Raw genomic sequence first — 22,497 nt, forward strand, 5'->3', positions numbered from 1 at the left:
TCCGGGACCGGCAACTGCCTGAGAGACGCAGTTGCCTCCGGGCAGCCTCTCCAGCATCCCTGCTGCCCGCAGGGAGCCCGCTGCTGGCTCGGGGCTGGGGAAAAACCCACCTTCGGAGCTGCGAGGTGCTGCCTCTCGCAAGAACTTTTTCTTCCCTGTTTTCACCCATCCGCTTTTCATTCCCATGGAAACACTGGCTGGAAGAATCAGCTGGCCAGCGGCAGCTGGGGAGCACAAAAGATCCCCTGGGGAGACCTCCATACCTGAGAACTACACACGGCAATTTTCAAAACATGGACTTTTTCATGTTCTGGGGCTCCCACGTCTCTCCAGATGTCTAAACACACGTACTGCCCCGCTCGCTGCCCTGGGGCAGGCGCCGGGATGGCTCAGCACCGCCGGGGCAGGGGCGAATCCTGCGCATCTCCCGCGCTTGCGCTAGCCTGGCCTCCAAGTATGGACATGAACAACGGAAGAGGTTGTGCTTTAAAATGCTATAAATTTTATATATTTTACATATGTATGTATATATTTTATATATTCCAGTGACCAACAGACAGAGCACTGGCGAGAGCAGTGAGGGCCCTTTCTGCAAGCCACAAATCACCCTGTAGCCTTCAGCGATATCTGCCCAGCTTTAAAGAGCTGAAGCAGAGGCTGGGGCTGCAAGCGAGGGCGTTGCACTGCCGGCAGTGCAGAAGCAATGCTGCTGGAGGATTTGCTCCCACGGCACCGAAGCAAAGCCATTTGCTCCCACTGTCTGCCGAGCCCGTTCGCTCGGGGCTTGCTGCGCTGCTCGACAAGAACCACTGTAGCTGAGGGGCAGGTCAGTCTACCTCTCTGTTGCCAGTAAACTAAAATAAAAGTCACATCTGGGTAAAAATCTCCGCGCCAGGCTGGCCCGTTCGGCAAACGACCTTCCTCTGTTCATTGTTTTTCACACTAAAACAGGAGTTTTCAGAGCTGACGGGGCTGGGCTGGGAGGACGCTCTCCACCCAGGCAGGAGCTTCAGGCTCCCAACGACGCTGGAGAGCAGGAACTGCTTGTGCTTTCACTGATATAAACTGCCGCTGCAGCTCTGGTGCATGCTGTGAAGCATTGGCTCCATGCAACATCCGACAAGCCCACTGCAAAGTTGCAATATGTCTGGGGTGTACAAAGTGATATGCTGTTGGATGTGTGTGGCTGTTAAGAGCAACAACCCTTGTCTCTCCCGCTCCCCTGCCCGCAGCGGCCGGTTCAGCTGTGAAGCCCAGCCTTTGGGCTCCCCGATGTCGTTGACGTTGAATTGGCAAGTTATATGGAGGATGCAAACGGTGTCCGTGCGAGGACAGACGTCCAGAGAAGGAAGACATGCACCCAAGCTGCATTTCCACACCTCGATCTGTGCCTGCTTACTCTTTTCCTCACCCAAAAACCTCCGGCCATGCCTGCTCTGCAGCAAAATCCCGCGGCCCGATGCCCTGAGGCTGCCAGAAGCGGAGCGAGCCGAAGAGCTGGACACGCTGGCGGCTCCGTGGAGGAGCTGGATCCGGCTCCAGCTGCCATATTGCAAAATAAATACACCAGTGACAGTCTTCCTACGCTTGCAATGACAGTCGAGTTTCCTCTGGACTGTCCGCAGTGTCTCAGACCGGGCTGGCACTCCAGTCCCCCGTCGGCGTGCGATTTATACTGCCGTTCATCCTGCCTCCAAATTTTGACCCAAATCCTCCCTGCTTGGCATTTGGGGGAGGCTGCCGGGTCCAGACACCTGGCCTTTCCGCGTGTAACAGCAAAGCGTGTCAGCAAAGGAGAAATGCCCCCTGCCTGCTGGCGGGCAGCATATTTAAAGCAATTCATCTGTTGTACCGTTAATTCAAAATTTCTTCCAATAGCGGCTGTGCCTCGCACCCGTGCGTGCCTGCTAGCTGTTGCCTTCTCTGTCCCCCGGCTCAGGCCGCTCAGATGACATTTCTCCTTTGACTGCAATGATCAGCAGGGATGCGACTCCTAATCCCTGCGGCAGGCAAAATTCCCTGCGACGTCCAGGGAAATTCCATCAGAAAAGGCCTGGAGGGAAGTGACTGCCTACGTACACGCAGGTTTTCTGAGAGGGTCGAGAATGCTAAAGTGGGAAAGATGCCAGCAGCGAGTATTTGTAAACACTTTGTAAATGATCCAATTTTCCCAAGCATCTGTTCAGGAGTCACTTGCCAGCTTTGTGGATCTGACGCAGGCCGCTCCAATGGCCTCAGCACTACGTAGGTCCTGCTAGCGAAAGCAATTAATTCCCGATCGCTTAGCTCTGACGACTCAAACTCCTTAAAAAAATAAAATCTGCACCACAGGAGCGCCTGTGGTTATTGAGTTGATTTTCAGATCGGTGCGCTCTAGCAAACGTTTTCAGCTACCTTTAACCGGCACCAATTCCTCTGGGAAGAGAAACCCGGGCACCTTGCAGAGAGACGAGCGCTGTGCTGCAGCTCGCGATTAACGTGCAGAAACACGGCCCTGGCACGGTGAGGACCCGTCTGAATCCCAGGGCCACCTCCTTTCCACGGGGACTTTTTGTCCTCTCGTTGTCCTGTAGGAATGACAGCCGGCCTGCGGGAGCTGGGGAAGGGAACTCATTCACGACCCTCCCCAAGAGGCCGCGTCGCACCTTGTTTTGGAGCTGGGTTTTCCCTTGGGCTCTCCCAAGTGCTCTTCCAGCCTCTGCAGCTTGAACTGAAGTTGGAGCCCCTGTACACGGCTCATAAAGAAGTGTCTGAGCAGGCCCTGACGCAGAGCATCCCTCGGTGGTGGTGGCACCTCGGCATGGCCCACCGCGTCCTGCTGCCCCCACCACCATGTCCCCACACCGACCTACTCGGCACCGGTGACCCCAAGGACGAAGCGGGGATTTGCACCTTCTCAGCCTTGTGGAGTCCTTGCTAAGTCAACAAGGGTGGAAACAAGCATTTTTCATAGAGGCCAAAGCTGTAGCCCCAGCTACATCTTCATTTGCTTTATTTTTTCCATTTCAGATTGGATAAGAAATCGGCATTTCAACCCAAGCGCTTAGGAGGGCAAACCCAGGGGAAGCGCGTGTTTCTTTAGGGGCGGCAGTGCAGAAGCAGCAGCGAGAACGATTTCTCCTTCTGGGAAATCTCTCAAACCCTGGAGGAGAAGCTTACTGACTAGGGAATGTATTTGAATCTGGTTTTCAGAGGTGTCGAACCCCCTCTTGGCTCCCAGTGGTGTCAGTAGACCTCTAAAATCGGGCCATCACTTCGCTGTTTCTGGGTAGATCAGTTTATCTGGACATTTTCTGTAATAGCTGCTGGTCACCATCAATAGCTGGTCTCTTTTTGGTCCATGGGATAAGGGAGGACTCACAGGACCGAGTCTCCATTTCCAGCGCTAATTAAGACTCCGCACGTGGACGTCGGCGGGCCTGGGTCTGGAGGCAGGACAGCTCAGCATGCGCGTGGAGGGAAAAGAGGAGAAGCAGAGGGGACGCGCTGGGTCTTAATACCGTGTTGCTTTATTCTCCCAAGCAGCGTAAGGCGCGGCCCGTTTCCTACCACTGTCTGGCAATTTAACCAAGCAAATTCCCAGCTATTGGAAGAACTGGTGGCACTGGGGACATCTTTGACCTCTGCTTTCCTCCTCCTCGGGCACCTCGGCCTCGCTCACCCAAACGGTGAGTTGTGGTGGGAGGGTGCAGGGCGCATGGGGACCCTGCTGTGGGGCGCTGCTGAGCCCAGTGCCCAGCATCCTCCCTCCCTGCCCATTTGCACACATGTTATTTTATTTTATTTTATTTTATTTTATTTTATTTTATTTTATTTTATTTTATTTTATTTTATTTTATTTTACTTTATTTTATTTTATTTTATTTTACTTTATTTTACTTTATTTTATTTTCAGATGCAGTTGACCCCATTCCTGGCTCCTCATTTGTTTGTCCTCTTGCTAATAATTAGCGCAGCGAGGAGATGGGAAAGCTTGGCAAGGCGGCTTCCCGGGAAAGCAAAACTCTTGCCTCGGGGAGGTTTTAATCAACCAATGGAGAAATTGCCAAAAAAAAGAAGAGCCCAGCAGCCCATAGATGGGCTACTTCTGTCACAAGGACAAATGTCTCTCCACACAGGTCCCAATATAGAGATGAAACGTAACAACTCCATCAGAAAGCAACTGCAGAAGGAGAGCGGTGAGGAGAAATCACAGCATTTGAGGCAAGCAACCAGGGGCCTTGTGTTAAAAATAGGAGGTTTGAGACGCTCTGATTGCACTTGCCGGCATCACCATCCATCTGGAGCCATTTACCTGGATTTAACAGGATGACGTGGGTACAAAACCGGCAGAAGAGAGAGCAGAACCAGGTCCAGGTTTCAGAGGAGCCTGTCGGTTTTCCCATATCTCTATCCCAGCGACGGGTGCCGGCGTCGCGCAGCGCGGTGCTGGGAGCCGGGCTGGGAGAGGGAAACCCGCCGGGCCGCGGCGCACGCGGGAAAGCCGGGCACCAGTCTCCGCCAGACGAATCCTGCCTTGGTGCCTCATTTTCTTGCGGTTTTCCCCCGAATAGCTGAAGGTGCTGCGGAGCGGTTTGCACTCAGGCCGTGTAAAACGGGGCAGCGGGGGCGTCTTTGCCCTCTTTTTCTCAGCTTGGGGAGGTGCTGGGAGCCCGGCTCGCACGTGGGCACGGGCTGCTTTGGGCCCCTCCGAGGGAAGCCCTGCAGAAACGGAGAGCCCAAATGCTGCATTTAAAAGGAAAAGGCCATTTTCAGCACCCAGCTCGATCCTGGCTACCTGTGGGGGCTGGTCGTGGTGGGACAAACCCTGCCTCTGAGCTGGAGATGGGCTCGCGAGAGGGGACACTCGCCTCTGCCGAGCGCGGTGCCTGGGACCTCCGAGCTGCTGCCCGCTGCTGCCAAGCCGGCCTGAGCAGCTGGAGCACCCACGAGAAAGGAAAAAAAAGAGCATTTCTGTTCCCTTCCCTTTTTGTACCTCATAGCTCTGCCAGTTGCTGCGCCAAGAAATGCAATTTCCAAGGAGCTACCAGCCCGTCTGAATAAACAGGGCCTCATCACAGCAGCTTGCCTTGACCCGAGAGAGAAGAGCTATTGCAGCTCCTAAATGAACTGCTCAGCCATAGTTGCCATATTTTATTGTGCTGAAACACGGCTGATTTTCAGATGGAAATATCCCGGTTCTTCACATGATCCAGCACAAAGCTGTTCAGCAGCAGCATCACAACCATCTCTTTTTTTTTCCCTTTGACAGAGCACAGTAACTTGTCTTTGAGGTTTCCCACAGCTCGGGATGGACAGGGTAGAGCTACCCACCAGCTACAGCCCTTTGCATAAAATTTCTGAGGATTTCCAGCTTGGGAGAAGCTAGCTAATTTTGTGTGCCACCGTAAGAACGACAGCAATCTTATTTGCGTTGCGCATTTTAGGCACTACGAAGGTTTTCCTTGAGAGTTTGTATTGCTGAAGGTTGAAAAAAAAATCAGTCTTGTGGTTAATGTACCTTGGGGCCTTTTGGGCTCATCAGTGCAATTTCTTTCTTCTAGTTGTCATTAACCTGCCTACAGTTGGTTTGTGATCTTGATTTAAAACCAGAGAAGTCTCAAGTGGAAATGCTGGGTTAATTTTCTTGGGAGCGTGTAGACTCTCTACTCAAGTTCCCAGTAGCATATTATAATGCTGGGAATTAACCGGATTGCTTTTTCTTGTACCCAAGCAAGCAAAAGTCTGGACTCAACTTCATGTGTAATAAAAACAGAGTGATACCTACGGGATAGAAGGCGACACATACCTTGAACCACTATGGTATATTCATCTGCGAGAACTTTAATTGAAAGGAAATGGCTCATATGCATTGAACAGAAAAAATAAATGCTGTTCTGGTGTTTGTCTGCAAAAACAGAGATAGGAGGAGCCCTCAGCTGGGCAGGTTTCTGTAGCTGAGAAAAATGGCTTTGAGTTTTGTCTCGCAGAACAGAAAACGTGTTATTTCCAGGACAAAGCTGCATGGATTATTCTCCTATATTACACAGCTCCTTTTGAGCTGAAATTACTCCTATTCTACACTGGTGTCTGTAAAGCCAAAATCATCCCTGCGGCACTCCGGATTCGCACTGGTGCAGAAGTGAGCAGACCTCGGCCCCCGAAGGATCGGAGCTGGACCCGAGAGGTGCGATGTGCAGACCGACGGCTGCATTCAGCCTGCTGTTTAAAGCATTACTAGAGTTTCAGTGTCGTGGCACGGAGCGGGTGATGCAACGACCTTACGCTTTTCTGCTGGGCTGCCGGCACTGCAAGCACAGGGCTGCCCTCCCTCCCTCCATCCCTCCATCCCTTCCTCCATCCCTCCCTCCTTCCTTCCTGCCGGCCCTCCCAGGCCTTTTCAAAGGGGGCTCCCCCCATTCAGAGGGGATTTCTCCACGCCAGGCCGATCAGGAGGATTAAAGAGCAATTAAACGCGATAAATTATCTGCCTGAAACGTTTTTTCAAAGTGCCCACTGTGCTGGAGCAAAGTCGCTGCCGCTTCATTTCCCCCGTGAAGAGGGATCAGGGCGGCTCAAAGCCCCCGACGACCTGCAGCCCCCGGCCCCGCGCCCGAGGACATCCCTCCTCGCCCCCCGTGCGGCAGGGATTTCGCCTTTAGGGACCGTGAAGGATGTCTGCGAGGCTGGAGCAGCGAAAGGAGCAGCCCGGCTCCTTTAAGGCTAAACAAACCACCTTTTCTTGCTCTTTTCCTTTTTTTTTCTTTCCTTCAAAGCTCCTGGAAATGTTTGTCTGAATTTCCCACCCAGTCGGTGCTGGGGGGCTGCTTTCGCTACAGCTCCACTGCCCCCAGCTCTTCCCGGCTCCCGCCTCTGCTCCGCGGCAGCAGCCGGAGCAAGGGGCTTTGACAGCGATAATTTGGACTGTCACCTGCTGAAATAAAACCCCAGCCAAGACCAGCCCCGGGGACGCGCCAGCCCACGCTGCAGTTTGTACTGTGTCACTAGGGCGCTTCCAGCCAGCCCAGGCATCTGCTGGTGGAAAGATCCTGCCCCCTGCGCTCCCTCGCTCCAGGGCCCAAAAAACGCCGGCTTTCCCCTTCGGCTCTGTGCTATTGCACCTGGGTGGCTGAACGCAGCTCTAGGCAGAATAGCAAAAGGCTCCAAAAAAAAAAAAAAATCTGGCTGTGCATAAGTGCCTTATATTAATACATGCCGATGTGTCACGTTAACGTAATACAGCGTGCTTAAGACAAGCAACCCATCAGCGCATGGAAACAACCTTCTTCGGCGTGGAAGCATGGAAACGCGTGTACAGAGAGAGCCAGCAAGGCCAAAAATAGTTTCTCATAGTCTAGTTAATTGAAAATAATGGAGGTCGGATACCCAGCTGTCAGGACAGCGTGGCACATCTGTGCACGGATTGCAGGGCTCGATGCAAACAGAGATCTGCGTCTGAGGTGTCCATGCCGCGCGTGGGGCCAGGAGCCCGTGTGCACCCCAGGCGCGGGGGGGTCAGAGCGCGGGGCCTGCGCTCCGGCACCCAGCTGTGCACCTCACACCAGCAGTTACTATAGCAATCGTCCTTCTCACCATCACATCTGCACATGAGGGTGCCCTTATGCGCCGGAGTGCTCCGACCCACGGCTGCATTTGAGTGCAGGGATCACAGTCACGCCTCTTCAAACATGCCTCCTTTCTCGATCCTAAATAATTTGCAGGACAGCAGGGCTTTTTGCAAAATTCAGATTCCCAGACTTCTCTTTTTCCTCCGGCTGGATTTGCTGGGTGGCACGAGGGGGGACCCTGCCCTACAGCCGATGGTGAGAGGAAAGCACCATGCAAGGCATCCGTATTTCTTGCCCTTCCTGGAGTCTCTGGTGTGGAAGTCCAGCTCTCACCTCTCAAGTCCAGTTATTCGGTTTGACTGAAAAGTGTGCTGCCCAGCCCTTCAGGCAACACCACTGCCCCTTTTCTCCAGCTCTACCACCAGCTTTTGCATGGGGTTGAATGGGCAAAAACAAAACTGCAAAAACTGTATCCAGCCAAAGAAGAAGATCCAGCTATCTCCTTTCCTGCTTGAGCTGATGGATAGCTCAAAAAATATCCAGAAATGTTCCCTTGAATAAAAAATCCCATTTGCTTTGGCTGCGTTCTTGCCTCTTCTGCCTTTACTTTCCCTGAGTGACTTAATAGGTTCATTGCCTGGCTGGAACGTGCCTGCAAAGAGAAAGCTGTGAGTAAATGTTTGCCAATATCTCCAGAAACTTCAAATGGTTCAAACCGCCCTGTTCATCCATTCAGGGCAGATCAGCAATAATGTGTCCAGCTACACAGTTCCAAATTTTGAAAGGCTGAATAGTCCCAGTGAACTGCTCATCAATAACCTACGGGCTGGGAAAGATCTCAAGAATATGCCCACAGCCAGGGAAACTCCCTCCGTCGTCTACGCTCTACCTCTGTCTTAAGCTACCCACCCTTCAGCCTGGAGACACCTAGAAGGTACAAAAGCCTTTACACAGACTTACAAACCACTTGGCCTGTGTGTTGGCCTTTCACCATCAGTTTTATTTAAATAAGAAAGAAATGAAGTTCCTCAACGACATTATCCTTAAGTTACCCATTCCTCTTACTTATACAAACGTTTTAGCAGTTCTCGTTTATGCTTCAGAGACCTTGGATGGAAATGTTACTATAATTGCAAACATATTGTTAATATTACTGCAGTTTGCTCAGAAAAATGAAACTCTGGGAATAACCAGGAGGGTAGCTGTGAATCCATCTGTGATAACTTTCCAGCACATATTGTAAGATAGATAAAGAAAAGATTCCCTCTGGATGAAAAGCTTCATGAAAGTGCAATCGTCGTAATGGGAAACCAGTCCCCTTTTGGAGAGGGACCTGTCCCCAGTTACTGCGGAGGGAGCAGGAGAGATGGAGCTGGACGTGCAGAGCAGCCACGGCCCGTCCTCTGGCAGCACCCCTAGTGCCTGCACCCGCTGCTCCGGACGCCCCCTCCAAGACCAAAAATGACCTCCAAAAGACGTTGATCATCGGCTGCAGAAACTGCGTAAACCAGAGGCTGCCCTGTGCTGTAGGACCTACAACAATCTCAGCAGTTACTGGGGTGGAGCCAGGAAGAGTGAGACCTGGTAAGCAGAGGTCACTGTGATGGAAAACGAAAAGAGAGACATGAGGTGATTCATCCAAAACACCTGAGAGGCCCGTTGCAAAATGGAGATTTCACCTCAGATCTCTTGGTTTCTTGATTTCAGTAAACTTCCCTTTACCATGAGAGGTGAAAAACACACACACAAAAAAAGTGCCCTGGGCGGGCTTGGCAGCACCAGCTGAGGGCACACAGATATTTAGAGGATAAAATCCCTTGAAAACTGGAGTTCTGCTCAGGGGTGTTTAATACCAGAGAGGCCAAGGACATATTGCACGAGTTCCCTGCGTGGGATCCCACCTAAATTCAGCCATTTCAGCTCATCAGCTTCTTGCTCATCCTCCCTTTCACCAGAAGAGCCTTTCTTCCCAGGGTGCCTCTCGAGCTACAGCCCACAGCCACCTCCGTATCTAACAATGCGACAGAGTGTTCTTCCGTGTCACGTCTGGTAAAAAACAGTATTTCTTTCTCCTTTCTGCCATCTGCTTTCACATTTCTTCTCTGGTGGGTCTTCATCTTCTCCAGCACCTGGGACGCTTGGGGAGCACCTTGTCCTCCTGCAGCAGCAGGACTGGGAGCAAGGAGCTAGTTACTAAGAGATGAGCGCAGCGTATTTTTTGGCAAAATCGGAGTTTGCCGGGTGGCTCTGCAACCAGGCGGCATGGCTGGGGGATTCCCAAATGGCTGCGGGACTCGGTGCCTCCCCATGGCCCCCCGACAGGTCTTTAGCCATGGGCCTCAGAACGGGTGGGCAGCTACACTTGGAGTCCAACCTCAGGCCAGCAGAAAGACCCCCCATTTCCCGAAAACAGACTAGTGTTATGGTTCCTGCAACAGCTATGGGAGGCTTTTACCTGCCTGCAAGCGTTTACCTGCCGCCTTTGCTGTGCTGCAGGTGTCCGGTGGATGTCCCAGCAGGATATTCCCTCCTTCCTGCGTATCCCGGCCATCGTCGTAACCCTCCTGCTACTGGACATGACGATGCTGCTGTGCTTGCTTCCCTCGTAGTATAACCAACTCATTAAACTGCTCTCACGAGGAAACATTATTCCTATTTCCAGTGCAGCAGGCAGCGTGCTAGGCGTCTACGGCACCACTTACGTTTGTGCTAGCCTACACCACAGTTGACTGTATGGCCATAAATATTCATAGGAGCAGCGTGCATCTCCTCTACGCAGGCCGTTCTTGGCGAGCAGCGCATGCCGCGCTCTGCTTTCTGCCCTGTGGCGCGGTTTTATATGAAACCGGCGATGCAGAAAGGTGAGGCAGGAGGGAAGGACGAGTTCCCAGGCCACGGGAGTCCCCGGCCAGGCGCGGGAAGGGGGCGGCAGGCGAGCGAGCCGCTCTCCTGCTCGGGGACGGGAGCGCGGTGCCGTGCCATCAGCAGAGGGGCTCCTGCGCCGCCAAGCCGGGCGACGGGCAGCTTGTCACCGCCGTCGTCACCGGGGCAGGATTCGACCCGGACCGGCTGTGCGGGAAGGATGCTCAGGAACAGGGGCAGGATGTTTCGCGGGTGCTCGGTGGCAGAGAAGTGAGGAGCTGAGATTCAGGCTGGGGTGGGGAAAGGAGGCGCCTCGGCAGGCGCCAGGGCAGCTCTCCCACGCCTGCAAGGGAAAAGGTGCTTTTATTTACTACTGGCAAAACAATTGTCCCAGCAGGCCGGGTGCAGGACGACGTCTCTCATGGGCACAGCTGGGCGTTTGTTATCCAAGTTGCATTTTTTCTTTTTTTAAGTGAATGACATTAACAAAACCCCAAAACAAAGCAGACTAATGTCAGTAATTCCCTCAGACGATTTAAATGCACATATTTGAGGAGAGGAACATCCTCCCCCACACATCTCCCCCCCTTGCTCCCCCTTAGATATACTCGCACACTCCAAATATCACGGACAACGTGACTGCTGCACTTCGGAGAAGGGAGCGGGAGCGGGTTTGGGGGATGGAGGTGGCAAGCAGAGGCAGCAGCGCACCAGCTCCGCGCGGCTGCCTGCAAATGTCACCCAGCCCCTGGGGACGCTGGCAGTCCCTGAGAGGCTCACATTTCACGCAGCACGAGGAAAGATCTCGTATCTCCAGATGTGGGTGAGCATGTCAAACACGGGATGGAGCAGGCGACAGGGCTGCGCTGCCAGGAGCGAGCGGAGGAATAAGCAGACAGGCAGAGTGAAAGGCACTGATTCGCGATGGTGACCGAAATTGTCTCTGTGCAATTGCACAGTGCCGCTCTGGAAACCCTGATCTGGCCAGGCAAAGGGGATTTTCCCCCTCATCCTCACCAGGGGAACGGGCACAGGAGCGCAGCAGCCTGCCCCGGCTTCCCTAGCACGTGTCCCCCCGGGAGCACCCCCAAGGGCTGTGCAGAAATGTCACCGTCACTCATTCACCAGTGCCCCAGCAGCAGGGCAGGGAGCTGCAGCAGTGTCTTCTTCTCTTGCCATGGAGGGGCAGCCAGGCAGACCGAGCAGGCCTGCTCCGAGCGTCCTCGCTCCCTGCGTCACCGTGATGGGACCCACGTGCCGGCACCCGTGCAGGCCCGCTCCTCTGCTGGCACCGTCCTGCAGCACTGCCAAAGCCACTGGTGAGGGCAGCTCCAGTGCTTGCCCTCGCCCTGCTCCCCTCGAGCCGTGGGGCTGGCCACCTCTTGCTCGTGGCTGGACCGAGAGCAAGCCCCGCATCGCCCTCACGCCCTCGCCCCTTGCTGTCCCCCGCAGCCGAGCGGTGCTGCCAGAGCCTGGTGCAGCGGCCGCCACAGCCGGGCCCCCCGCGTCGCCCGGCTGCTCCGCTCGCCATCGCCGCTGCCGGCCTGGGGAGGCTCGTTCCCTGCGAGGGGGCGAGAGCGGCCCTTTAATCTCGCCCCTAACCCCGTGACCTCCCTCCCTTAAGGAGCTTTTCCCCTTCATGTCACTGCTTTTTAAAGCCCGCTTTACAAATAAAAGCAATTTCCTTTGGGGACTGTAGCGAGGACATGGGGAGATGCGCGCTTTTTTGGGGACAATGCAGGGGTAAGAATGGGGGGCCGGATCCCGCTTGGCGTTTGTGTTTGGCCGGGCCTGTTTGTTTAGACACTTTACGTAAGACGGTAAACACCGGGCGGGTTCGGGGCTTTAATTAAAAAAGGTGGTGAGCTGGGGAGGGGGAGGGGGGGGGAAAGGAGCCTTTCAATTTACCCAGCTACTTAGCGGAGCGGCCCCGGACGGACAAGATAAACACGTCCCGGGGATCCAGGAAACCGAGAGGACAAAGATGAGGAATAAGGCGATGTCCACCGCGGCGGAGCAACAGCCGAGCGCGGCGTCCCGGAGCCCCCGCCGCCGGCCCGGGAGATGCCGCTGCGGGGAGGCGGCAGCGGCCCCGCTCCGCCGCCCCCCGCGCTGCTGCCGGCACCCGCGCAGCACCCGCGCAGCACCCGCGCAGCGCCGCCCACGGCCGGGGGCGCGGAGCGGGGAGGGCAGGCTGCGCGGGTGCCCCGCGACGGGCTGCTCGCCGCCGGCTGCCAACCGCTGCGCCCGTTGGCCCGGGGAAACGCCTGAAAAGGGAGAGAGGGAGAGCAAGAAAGAGGGAAAAAAAAGAGAGAGAGAAAAGAGAGAAAGAGAGAGAAAAGAGAGAGGAAGGAAGGAAAAGGAAGGAAGGAAAAGGAAGGAAGGAAAAGGAAGGGAGGAAAAGGAAGGGAGGAAGGAGAAGTTGCTCTCCCCGCGGCACCCGGCCGGGTCCCGGAGTGCAGCCCTGGCCCGGCGCCGAAACCCGGCCTTTTCTCCCCAAACCTCCTGCCGCAGCCGGGGCTGCTGTGGCGGGGGACGGCGAGCTCGCCCCCCCGCACCAAACCTTTTCCCTGCGGTGATTTCGATGCCCCCCACGGCCTCGCGGGGTCGCGGTCCGGCTGCGCGGCCCTGCGCGGGGAGGCGCGGAGGCAGGCGCGGGGGGGTGCCGGGGCCCGCTGCCGGCACCGCAGCGAGGGGCGGAACTGCCCGGGGCAGGACGGGGCGTCCGGCTGGGAAACTTTCGGACGGGGCGACGAGGGGACGGCGGGACACCAGCTGCGACCCCCGAAACCCGCCCTGAATGTTGGCTGCGGGGTGCGACACTCATTTGTCTTTCCGGGGCAGCCCATGCCCAGAAATGTTCTTTTTTTCTTTTTGCTGGAGACACTGAGAAAACAAAGGGGGGGGGGGGGAGGCCGTGCCGCCCCCCGGCCCGGCAGCGCCCCGAGCCCCGCGGCGGGGCTCCGCCGCCCTCCGAGGCGCCCCGCTCCCGGCCCTCCGGCAGCTGGGACGTAGCCTTCGAGAGCCCATAAAAGTTGATTATCCAGTGGGAAGCTGGAGCTGAAACCGCGCAGTTAATTAGAGCGGTGGCTTTATTCTAGCTGTGAGTAAATGCTGAGGTGTAAATCCAAGGGAGTTTGAGGGAATTAGCTACATATGTGGAAAGTCTAGGAACAGATCCCATTTCCCCGCCCGGGTCTCTGTTAATGCTCCGGATGGTATAGAGTTGCTGAGCTTTACCGTCACAACAGAAGCTGTTGTGTCTATACGGATTAACTCCTTTAGGGCACGGAGAGAAGGAGGGAAACTTTGCCCGGTCGCTGTGTCCGTGCGTGCACGGCTGGGCACACGGGCATGTCTGTGTGCGTGGCGTGGGCGTCTGTGTACGGGTGGGAGGCGGCAGATAGATCGGGAAGCTGGGAAAAAAAAAAAAAAGAAAGGCTTTGGGAGAGCACTTTGGCCCCTCTGGAGCCCTTCTCGTCCCCGGCTCCAGGTAGGCGAGGGACAAGGCGCCGATGCGGCTTGTCGGTGCGGCCGGCTGAGCCTCTCCCGCGGCGAAACGTCTCGGCGACGCCGCAAGCGCTGCGGTGGCCGCTGGGGCGCGGGCAGGCGGCTCCGGTCCGGCCGCCTCTGCGGAGGGACGGAGCATTTCTGTGCTCACGCAAAAACCCCAAAACTTCCCCGCCGGCGAGAGGGCTGCCGGACCGGCCCCGGGCCCTCGGCGCCGTGTGCGCGCAAGGAGCCGCCTCGGGGAGGCAGAGCCTGAGCGTCCTGCGGGGGAACCCGCACCTCGGCATCGCCCGGGGCCTGGGCGCGGAGCCGCCGCCCCGGTGCCCGGCCCGGGCTCCGCCGCAGCGCGCAGCCGGCGCCACCGCCCGCGCCGGAGACCGCTTCGCTTCGCTCCCTTCTCTTGCCCTCTCTTGTCTTGTCTTCTCTTCTTTCTTTTCTTTTCCTTTCTTCTCCTTTCTTTTCCTTGCTTTCTTTTTTCTCTTTTTTCTTTTCTCTTCTCTTTCTCTCTTCTCTTCTCTTCTCTTCTCTTCTCTTCTCTTCTCTTCTCTTCTCTTCTCTTCTCCCAGCCCGTGTCCCACAGCCGGGCTCTGAGCTAAGGTCCAGCCCGTCGCTCCACGCCGCATTTGGGCGAAAGTGTCGCCTTTCTTTGTTTTCCGTTTCGGTCCCCTCGGCCGCGTCTCCCCCTGCCCGGGAGCAGCAGAGGGGCAGCGGCGCCCGGCCGCGCATCCCGCCCCCTCCCCCCGGGCTCGCCTCGCGTGGGCACCCACGCGGGATTTGTCCCCCGCAGGTCCGTGCCGCGCAGGGAAACGGTGGCGACGATCATAAGCTGCTTGGCAAGCGCGGACGCCGCCGTTGAGCCCAATTTGCTGGGCGCGGAGCCCCCGCGTCCCCCCGCGCCGTTCCCAGGGCCGCGCCTGGGGGAGCCACGTCACGCGGGGGGCGGCCGGGCCCCCGGCGTAGGCAGGCAATAAAATGTCCATGCTGCTGCGAGGAAGCGGAGCCCGAGCTCTGCAGCTCGTCCCTCTCCCCCCGTTGACGGGAAAGTCCCCTTAATGCGAAGCGATTAGCCCGAACAATTAGACGAAACGGACACCCGGCTCGATTCCCCCGGCCCCGCCGATCCCGCCCGCGCCCGGCTGCCAGGCCACAGCCCCGCGGCCAGAAAGCGCCCCCGAGCCCCGGGCCCGGCCCGGCGGCAGCGAGGGGCAGCGCTGCGGGCAGACCCGGCGCGGGGGCCGCTGCCCGCTGCTGCCCGCTGCTGCCGGCGGCGGCGGCTCCCTCCCGGCCTCGCCGCCCGCAGCGGCCCGGCCGCGGCCGAGGGGCACCGGAAAGCAGGGCTCCGAGGCACGGCGGGGCTGGCGAAAAAGTGCTCGTCGGGAGAGCAAGCCGATGCCGGTTTTTCTTCTCTCCCCTTGCAGCGCGGAGGGGAAGCGCGGCTGGCCGCAGGGGCCGCAAACTCCGCGCGACGCGGTGCGACCTGCGGGCAGTCCTCCCGGTTTCGCCGGGCCGGGCCGGCCGGGCCGGGGGGCGGCCCTGCGGGTTTCCTGCAGCCCGCTCCGGGCGTGGGGGCTGCCGGCGGCGGGGTCTGCCCGGCCCGGCCCGGCCCCGCAGGAGCCGCCCCCGCAAAACCGCCCTCCGCGCTTTGCACCGGGGTTTTCGACTTCTCCCCAGCCCGCGCCCGAAAACGCGGGGAAGAAACGCCGGCGCGGTGCGGGGCTGTGAACGCGCGGACGCCGGGTGGCTGCGGCCGCCTGTGCGCGCCCGGCGGAAAGGGGGGAAAAAGCCATTTTTGATGGGTGACAGGGTGCAATTAGCCTCGTTTAAACCACAGAGGGGGATTTCAGAGAAAGTGGTATCTCTGGCGGGCGGGGAGCTGACTTCAGCCACGGCCGAGCCTGCCGGTTTGTGCGGGAACAGACAACCAAACGAACATAAAAAAAAGCCAATATTAACTCCCCTCGCCCGGCTATCTGCGGCAGCCAACGAGCGAGACCTCCGCGTACGCGGGGAGAGGAGCTGGCAACGCGCCCGCATTCCCGAAATAAAATCGCTGCTGGAAAAAAATCTTTCGAGAAAGATTGGAGTTCGAGATAAAAATAACCTCGGAAAATAAGATCGTTGCGATTTTCCTCAGCTAGGTATCAGCTCGCCCCTTCACCCCTCGCCACCCCCCTGCATCCTGCATACCTTAGGTGCTGCCTTGCAATGAGGCGGCGGGATTATTGTCAGAGGACAGGCAGTTTCGGTAATTGTTTTGTACAGCTTTGTTTATCTCCTGCTTTGGAGTTTATCTAAGGAATTCTCCTCGCCTCCCTGCCTTATACAGGGTATAAATATCCCCGCAAAAGACGAGGGTAACGAATGGAAATGGTAACGTGACATCAGCGGCGGTGGCGAAAACGCCTGTTTGATGCACGGGGCAGGTAATGCGCATTTCAGGATATTTTAAGTACTTGTCAGTAACTTGGGTCCGCCCGGGAGCGAAATATTTGAAGTGCAGCACCTTGAACACGTTTAATTATGGGGTAGTAGCAAAAGCGAGCGCTTCCAAGTAATTAGAAAATACTTCTTGGGAGACAGGCTAATCGCTTTTCATGGGGCACTTCAAGAAATTAACCTCTAGGTGCTTGTTTGAGCAAAACAACTTTGGATCAGCAATATCTGATCTCCCGGCTGAACCCAGCGCGCTGCGAAATATCCAAAAAAAAAAGAAAGAAAAAGAAAGAATGAGAGAGGGGAAAAAAGGAGGAAGAAGAGACGGAGGGATCCGCTGTCCCCTTTCCTCCAGCCCTGCGAGCCGCACGGCGGAGCGGGGCAGAGCCCTCGCCGTGCGCCCCGTCGGGGCCGCGGGCACCGAGCGGGCCCCGGCGCCTCCCGGGCCGCCCCGGCGGAGGCACCGAGCGCCGCTGCCGAGCGGCTCGCCCCATCCACGGGGGCTGCGGTCCCCGGGCTTGCTCCGCGGGGTTTATTTCTGAAAACAAAAGGCGGCGGCTTTCCCGTCCTAAATAACAATAATAAAAGCAGCTGGGTCGTTCTGGCGGGGGAGGTGTTTGGACGGGGCAACGCGGCGTCGCGCCGCCCTGCCAGGGCCAACGCGCTGCGTCTCGCAGCGTTTTCGAAGCGCGCATAAATGATCAAAGCTCCTGTCCGGCGCGGAGGAGAACGAGTCAATTACCGCCGCCGCGGATGTTGCGCTGCCGCCGCCCCCCCCCCCCCCCCCGAGGCGGCGGGGACCCGCGCCCGCCCCGCGCAGGTAGCGGCGGCCGCGGAGGCGCCGGGCGCGCGGCGCAGTTTCGCGGAGGCCCCACACCGGGCGGGGCGGCCCCCCCCGCGGCCCCTGCCCGCGGCAAACGCGGCGGCGGCACAAAACCTCCCTTTGTATCGCGGCGGCGCCGTTAATATTATTTATGCGTTTGTGCAAGGAATTGTGGGATGCCTCCCGCGCCCCCCCCCCGGTAAACAGCGTGGAAATTAAAAAAAAAAACGCATCCGGGCGGGGGGGCCCTAATGGGCCAGACAAAGCTATAAAGCGGCGGGATCAGCGGGGCAAGCGCTGATGTTTCTATCCGCCGTGGCGGGGAGCAGCGCGCCCTCCCTGCGCGCTCCGCGGCCGCTTTAAACGGCGGGGGAGGGGCGGCGGCGGCGGGGGGGGGGGGGGGGGGGGGGCTGTCACTTACCGGGGCGCCGCCGCACCACGTGTGCGCATGCCCGCGCTGCCATTGGCCCGAGGCACGTGTCTAGGAGACCGGGCCGGCGACGTCACCGGCGGGGCCCCGTTAAAACCTAAGAACAACAAATGCGGAGGGAAAGTGTTCGGGGCGCGGCGTCGGCGGCCGCGCGGTTCCCACGCGCGGAGCGCGGCGCGGGGCGCGGGCGGGCCGGGCCGGGCCACGCACCCCCCCACCCGCGGCGGCCCCCGCATGTGCGTGCGCGGCGCTGCGCGGCGCCGGGCGCTGCCGGCCGGAGCCCCGCGGGGCGCCCCTCACCGCGCTGCCCTGCGCGGGCGCCGCTTCGTCGAGCTGCCGCCTGCCCCCCCCTTCTCTTTCTCTCTTTTTTCCTTTTTTGATTGTTTTTAATTTTTTTCCGCCTCCGCCTAACGCTGGAGCCGCGGCGGCGCGGCGCGGGCGGCCGGTGCGAGCGGCGCTTCGGGGGAGAAGGCGGCGCGGCGCTGCGGGACCGAGCGGCTGAGCGGCGGGAGGACGCGGAGAGCGGCAGGCGGGGAGGACTGAACCCCGCGTCGTGGCCAAGTCGGAACTGCTCGGAGGCTCTGCTCGTCGGGCTTTGGGTTTTCGGGAAAAAAAAAGACAAATCTTTCTTTCTTTTATTTTTGCAAACTCTGGATTTTGAATGCCGGCTGCGGCCAGGAGAAGCGAAAGCAAATAGACACCTGTGCGTGTGTATATATATATATATAAAAGAATAGCTATATTAAAGATTAAAATAAAGAGCAACCGCCTGCAACAGCAAGAGCAGCGACACAAAAAGCGTTGAGCAGCGCCCGGCCGCCGGCGGGGCGGGAGCCGGAGCCGCAGCCGCAGCCGGGGCCGCAGCCGGGGCCGGAGCCACAGCCGGGGCCGGAGCCGCAGCCGGGGCCGGAGCCGCAGCCGGGGCCGGAGCCGTCGGCGGGGCGGCCGCGCAGCATGGAGGAGGGCGGCCGGAGCCCCCGCGAGGAGGCGGCCGAGCCGCAGGAGTGCGGCGGCGACGCGGAGCCCGGCGGCGGGCGGCGGGCGCTGCTGCTGCCCGCGGTGCTGCCGGCGCCCGGCGAGGCGCCGCACCCGCACCCGCACCGCATCACCAACTTCTTCATCGACAACATCCTGCGGCCCGAGTTCGGGCGGAGGAAGGAGGCGGGCGGCGCCGGCGCCGAGCCCCGGCGGCCCGGCGCGGAGAGCCGCCGCAGCCCCGCCGCGGCGCCGGCCCCCGGGGCGCCGCTGCCCGCCGGCGGGGCCGGCTCGCCGGGCCGGGGGGAGGGCGGCCCCGCGGCGCTGGCCCTGCACGGCGCCGCCAAGAAGGGCGGCGACCCGGCGGCGCTGGAGGCGGCCCTCAAGGCGCGGGGGCTCGGCGGCGGCGAGCTGTCGGTGAGCTCGGACTCGGACAGCTCCCAGGCCAGCTCCAACGCCGGCGCGCAGCCCATGCTCTGGCCCGCCTGGGTGTACTGCACGCGCTACTCGGACAGGCCCTCCTCAGGTAAGCGCGCCCGCGCAGCGCCGCGCAGCCCCGCGCCCGGCCGCCGAGCGAGCGCCGCCTCCCGCGGCCCGAAAGCGCCCGCGCCCGCGGCGCCGCGCAGCAGCCGCGGAGGCCCCGCGGGAGCCGGCGCCGGGCGGGCAGGGCCCCGCGCCCCGCGCCGCCCCGCGCCCCGCGCCGCCCCGCGCCCCTCGCCGCCCCGCGCAGGCCTCCGCGGGGCTTTTTCCGCCCCCCAACGGCCGCGCGGCAGCGATCGCTCGCCGCCCCGCACGAGGCCGCGCAGCGTCCGCCGGCTCGGCCCTCTCTCTCCCCGCGCGGGCCCGGGCGGGCCGGGGGCAGCGGCGGAGCGGGACCCTCGCGGCGGGTCGGGGCCGCCGAGGGCTCGGGCACCCCCGCAGTTACCGATAAGCACCCGGCGAAGGCCGCGGCGAGAGACGCCGGCGAGCAGGGCCGCCCCGGCAGACTCCCACACGGACGCTGGGGAAGTAAAACCGTTCCGAAAACACTCGGAGACAGCGCGTAGGCAGCGCGCTGCCGGAAAACGTGCTCTGCCCGTACAAAAGCGGCTCGCCGGGCTGGGACTCGGCGAGCTGGGCAGCTCAAGGAGCGATCCTAGGACGAGTTTAAATCGAGTTCGTAATATAGGAAAACAAACTCTTTCGCTGGGAGGTAATATTCCGCTCTGAATTGGAATTTACCCCATTGTTCTCCAGCCCTCTCCTTTGTTAATATTTAATTAACATACATCCGCACAATGGCACCGGCCGGGCAGAAACGGCTCCTTGTGCTGCCGACAGCGATATTCCAGGGAATAATCGCAATTCCTCGCGTGGCTCCGTGGCAGCGCCATATGGGCAGTGCAGCAGAGCGGAGGCTTTCTGCCCGCAGTGTAAACACGCGGCTGCTTCCCAATTTTTCATGGCGAAAAAAAAAAAGGAAAAAAAGTAAGAAAGAAGGGTTGCAGAAAAAATAGTGGAGGAAAAAGAAATCTGCTGGGGAAATAATGAATGAGGAAAAAAGGCGATGCGTGGTTCCGCATGCGGGTTTTAGTTTTCGGTAGTGAGGGATGAAAATTGATTTTTTTTTTTTTGGTGGGGGGTTCGGGGGGGCTGGGGGGTGGCGGTGCTGGCCGGACGGGGAGCCGCCTCGGGGCGCGGGGGCGCGGCGGGAGGCGGCGGCACAAAGCGGGGCCAGGCCGGGCCGGGGGGGCGGTCACGCGTGGGCAGGCCGCGCGGGGCGGCGCGGTGTCGGTGCTCTCCTCTCGCCCGGCCCTAGGTCCCCGCTCGCGCAAACCAAAGAAGAAGAACCCCAACAAGGAGGACAAGCGGCCGCGCACCGCCTTCACGGCCGAGCAGCTGCAGAGACTCAAGGCCGAGTTCCAGACCAACCGCTACCTGACGGAGCAGCGGCGGCAGAGCCTGGCCCAGGAGCTGGGCCTCAACGAGTCCCAGATCAAGATCTGGTTCCAGAACAAGCGCGCCAAGATCAAGAAGGCCACGGGCAGCAAGAACTCGCTGGCGGTGCACCTCATGGCCCAGGGGCTCTACAACCACTCCACCACGGCGAAAGACGGCAAGTCGGACAGTGAATAGGGGCGGGCGGCGGGGGGGCGGTCGAAGTTTATACAATGCAATAATTTAATTAAAAAAAAGAAGAAGGGCCAGTGTATAAAGATTATACCAGCATTAATAGTGAAAATATCGTGTACTAGATATAATTCTGCAATATTCTATGTATATATAATTTACAGGTAAGGTGGTGTAAAAATCCGAGATATCTGATTATAAAATATTTTTTGATTTTTTTCCCTTTGGTTTTGGGGGTTTGGTTGGTTTTTTTTGTTTTGGTTGTACGGAGATTTTAGATGCTATCTTTATGATTTTTTTTAATGCTTAAGTTACATTTTTATAGACTTAAGCGCTGTTTTAATGGACATCGGACACTGTTTTTTGAAATTCAAAAAAAAATTAAAAACAACTTTTGCTGAAGTCCAAAGATTTTTATTGCTGCATTTCACACGACTGTGAACCGAATAAATAGTTCTCCTATTTGTTCTATGAGTTTTACCTTTTTTTTTTCTCCCCCCCTCCCCTCCCCTTTTCCTTTCCTTTTTTTTTTTTTTTTTTTTTTTTGAGGGCGTGTGTGTGTGGGGGTGGGAATGGCTTCGGGGATAGACATGGAGAATTTAATTAAATATATATATATATACACAAAATGTGAGTGTGTATATGTATATATATGTAACGGTAGGGGAAGAAAACTGAAAGCACCGTGCTGGAAACTGCCCAGGGTCCCTCCCGAGCTTCTCCTCCGCGACAGCCCGCGGGAGGGAGCGGTGCGGGGAGCAGGGCGCCGGGCAGGGCCGGGGGGTGGCCCGCAGCTCCCCCCCCCCCCCCCCCCAATTAGCCTTGTTTGGGAAACTTTGGGCACCTCCGCGCAGCCCCAGCGCGGGGACGCGCTGAGCCCCCTCCGCACGGGGCCTGCCGCCCGCCCCCCCCGCGGAGCGCCGCGCAGGGGCAGCGCGGCCGCGCAGGGCCGGGGGTGCCGCGGAGGGGGGCAGCTCCGCGCTCGGCTGGAAACCCCCCTCCTCCAAAGCCGCTTTTTCCTTTTTTTCCTCCTTTTTACCCCCCCCCCCATTAGCCTAAGTACCCCCGTAACAAACCGCGCAGGAGAGCAGGCCGCTGCCGCAGACCCTGCGCGCCGCGGAGGCAGCCCGCGCCGCCCCCCCCGGGGCTCGGCCCCCGGAGCTCCGCGGCCGCGGCCGTAGCGCGGGGCTGCGAGCGGCTGCCGCGCCGGGGCCAACTTCTCGCTTTGCCTTAAAACCTCCTTATTTCACAGCTATCGTAGCACGCGTTGTACATAGTAGTGTAAACTTCAACAGGGGAGAGAGGGAGAGAAAAAAAGGCTCGAGCTCTGAAACGAAAGCTGTAATTTTAAATTCTGTGAATAATCATCAGCTGCTTAGGAGACAGGGTTAAATGACATTGCCTTTTAGCAAGAATGCAAAGACTTTTTTTTTTTTTTTTGGTCCAGTTTATATGACATGTACATTTTACAATTGCGGTATCAAATATTTATAATCTTATGAAATATGAATGTTTCTATTTACAACTGTCGTCTGGAAATTGTGAACATTCTCACTGCATTTTGTGTGTTTCAATTCTTGAAGATTGCATTAAATAATAAAAAAAACAACTTTATTATGAAATACGTGACGTGTGACTCAGAGCGTTGCAGGGGAGCAGTGCGAATAGTAAAATCCGTGAAAGGCTATACGTATCCATATGTTTCTATAGGCTTTAGGTTGTACTTCTGACCCATGAGGGAGATGTGCTGGTGCTCGAGTTAGGAGTATTTCGCAGGGCAAACTGTTTCCACGAGGGTAAATTCCACG

The 22,497-nt window shown here is 58.3% G+C and overlaps 1 protein-coding gene across 1 annotated transcript; it reads left to right on the forward strand.

Annotated features, from left to right (window-relative positions):
- The first annotated feature begins 18,559 nt into the window (after window positions 1-18,559).
- Window positions 18,560-21,160, forward strand: EN2 (engrailed homeobox 2). The gene is made up of 2 exons (XM_064505746.1): window positions 18,560-19,106; window positions 20,379-21,160. Exons 1-2 carry the CDS (start codon window positions 18,560-18,562, stop codon window positions 20,693-20,695), a joined length of 864 nt encoding a protein of 287 aa, XP_064361816.1. The 3' UTR covers window positions 20,696-21,160.
- The last annotated feature ends 1,337 nt before the right edge of the window (window positions 21,161-22,497 follow it).

This window comes from Dromaius novaehollandiae, chromosome 2 (genome assembly GCF_036370855.1).
Source record: "Dromaius novaehollandiae isolate bDroNov1 chromosome 2, bDroNov1.hap1, whole genome shotgun sequence".
In the NCBI taxonomy this organism is placed as follows: Eukaryota; Metazoa; Chordata; class Aves; order Casuariiformes; family Dromaiidae; genus Dromaius; species Dromaius novaehollandiae.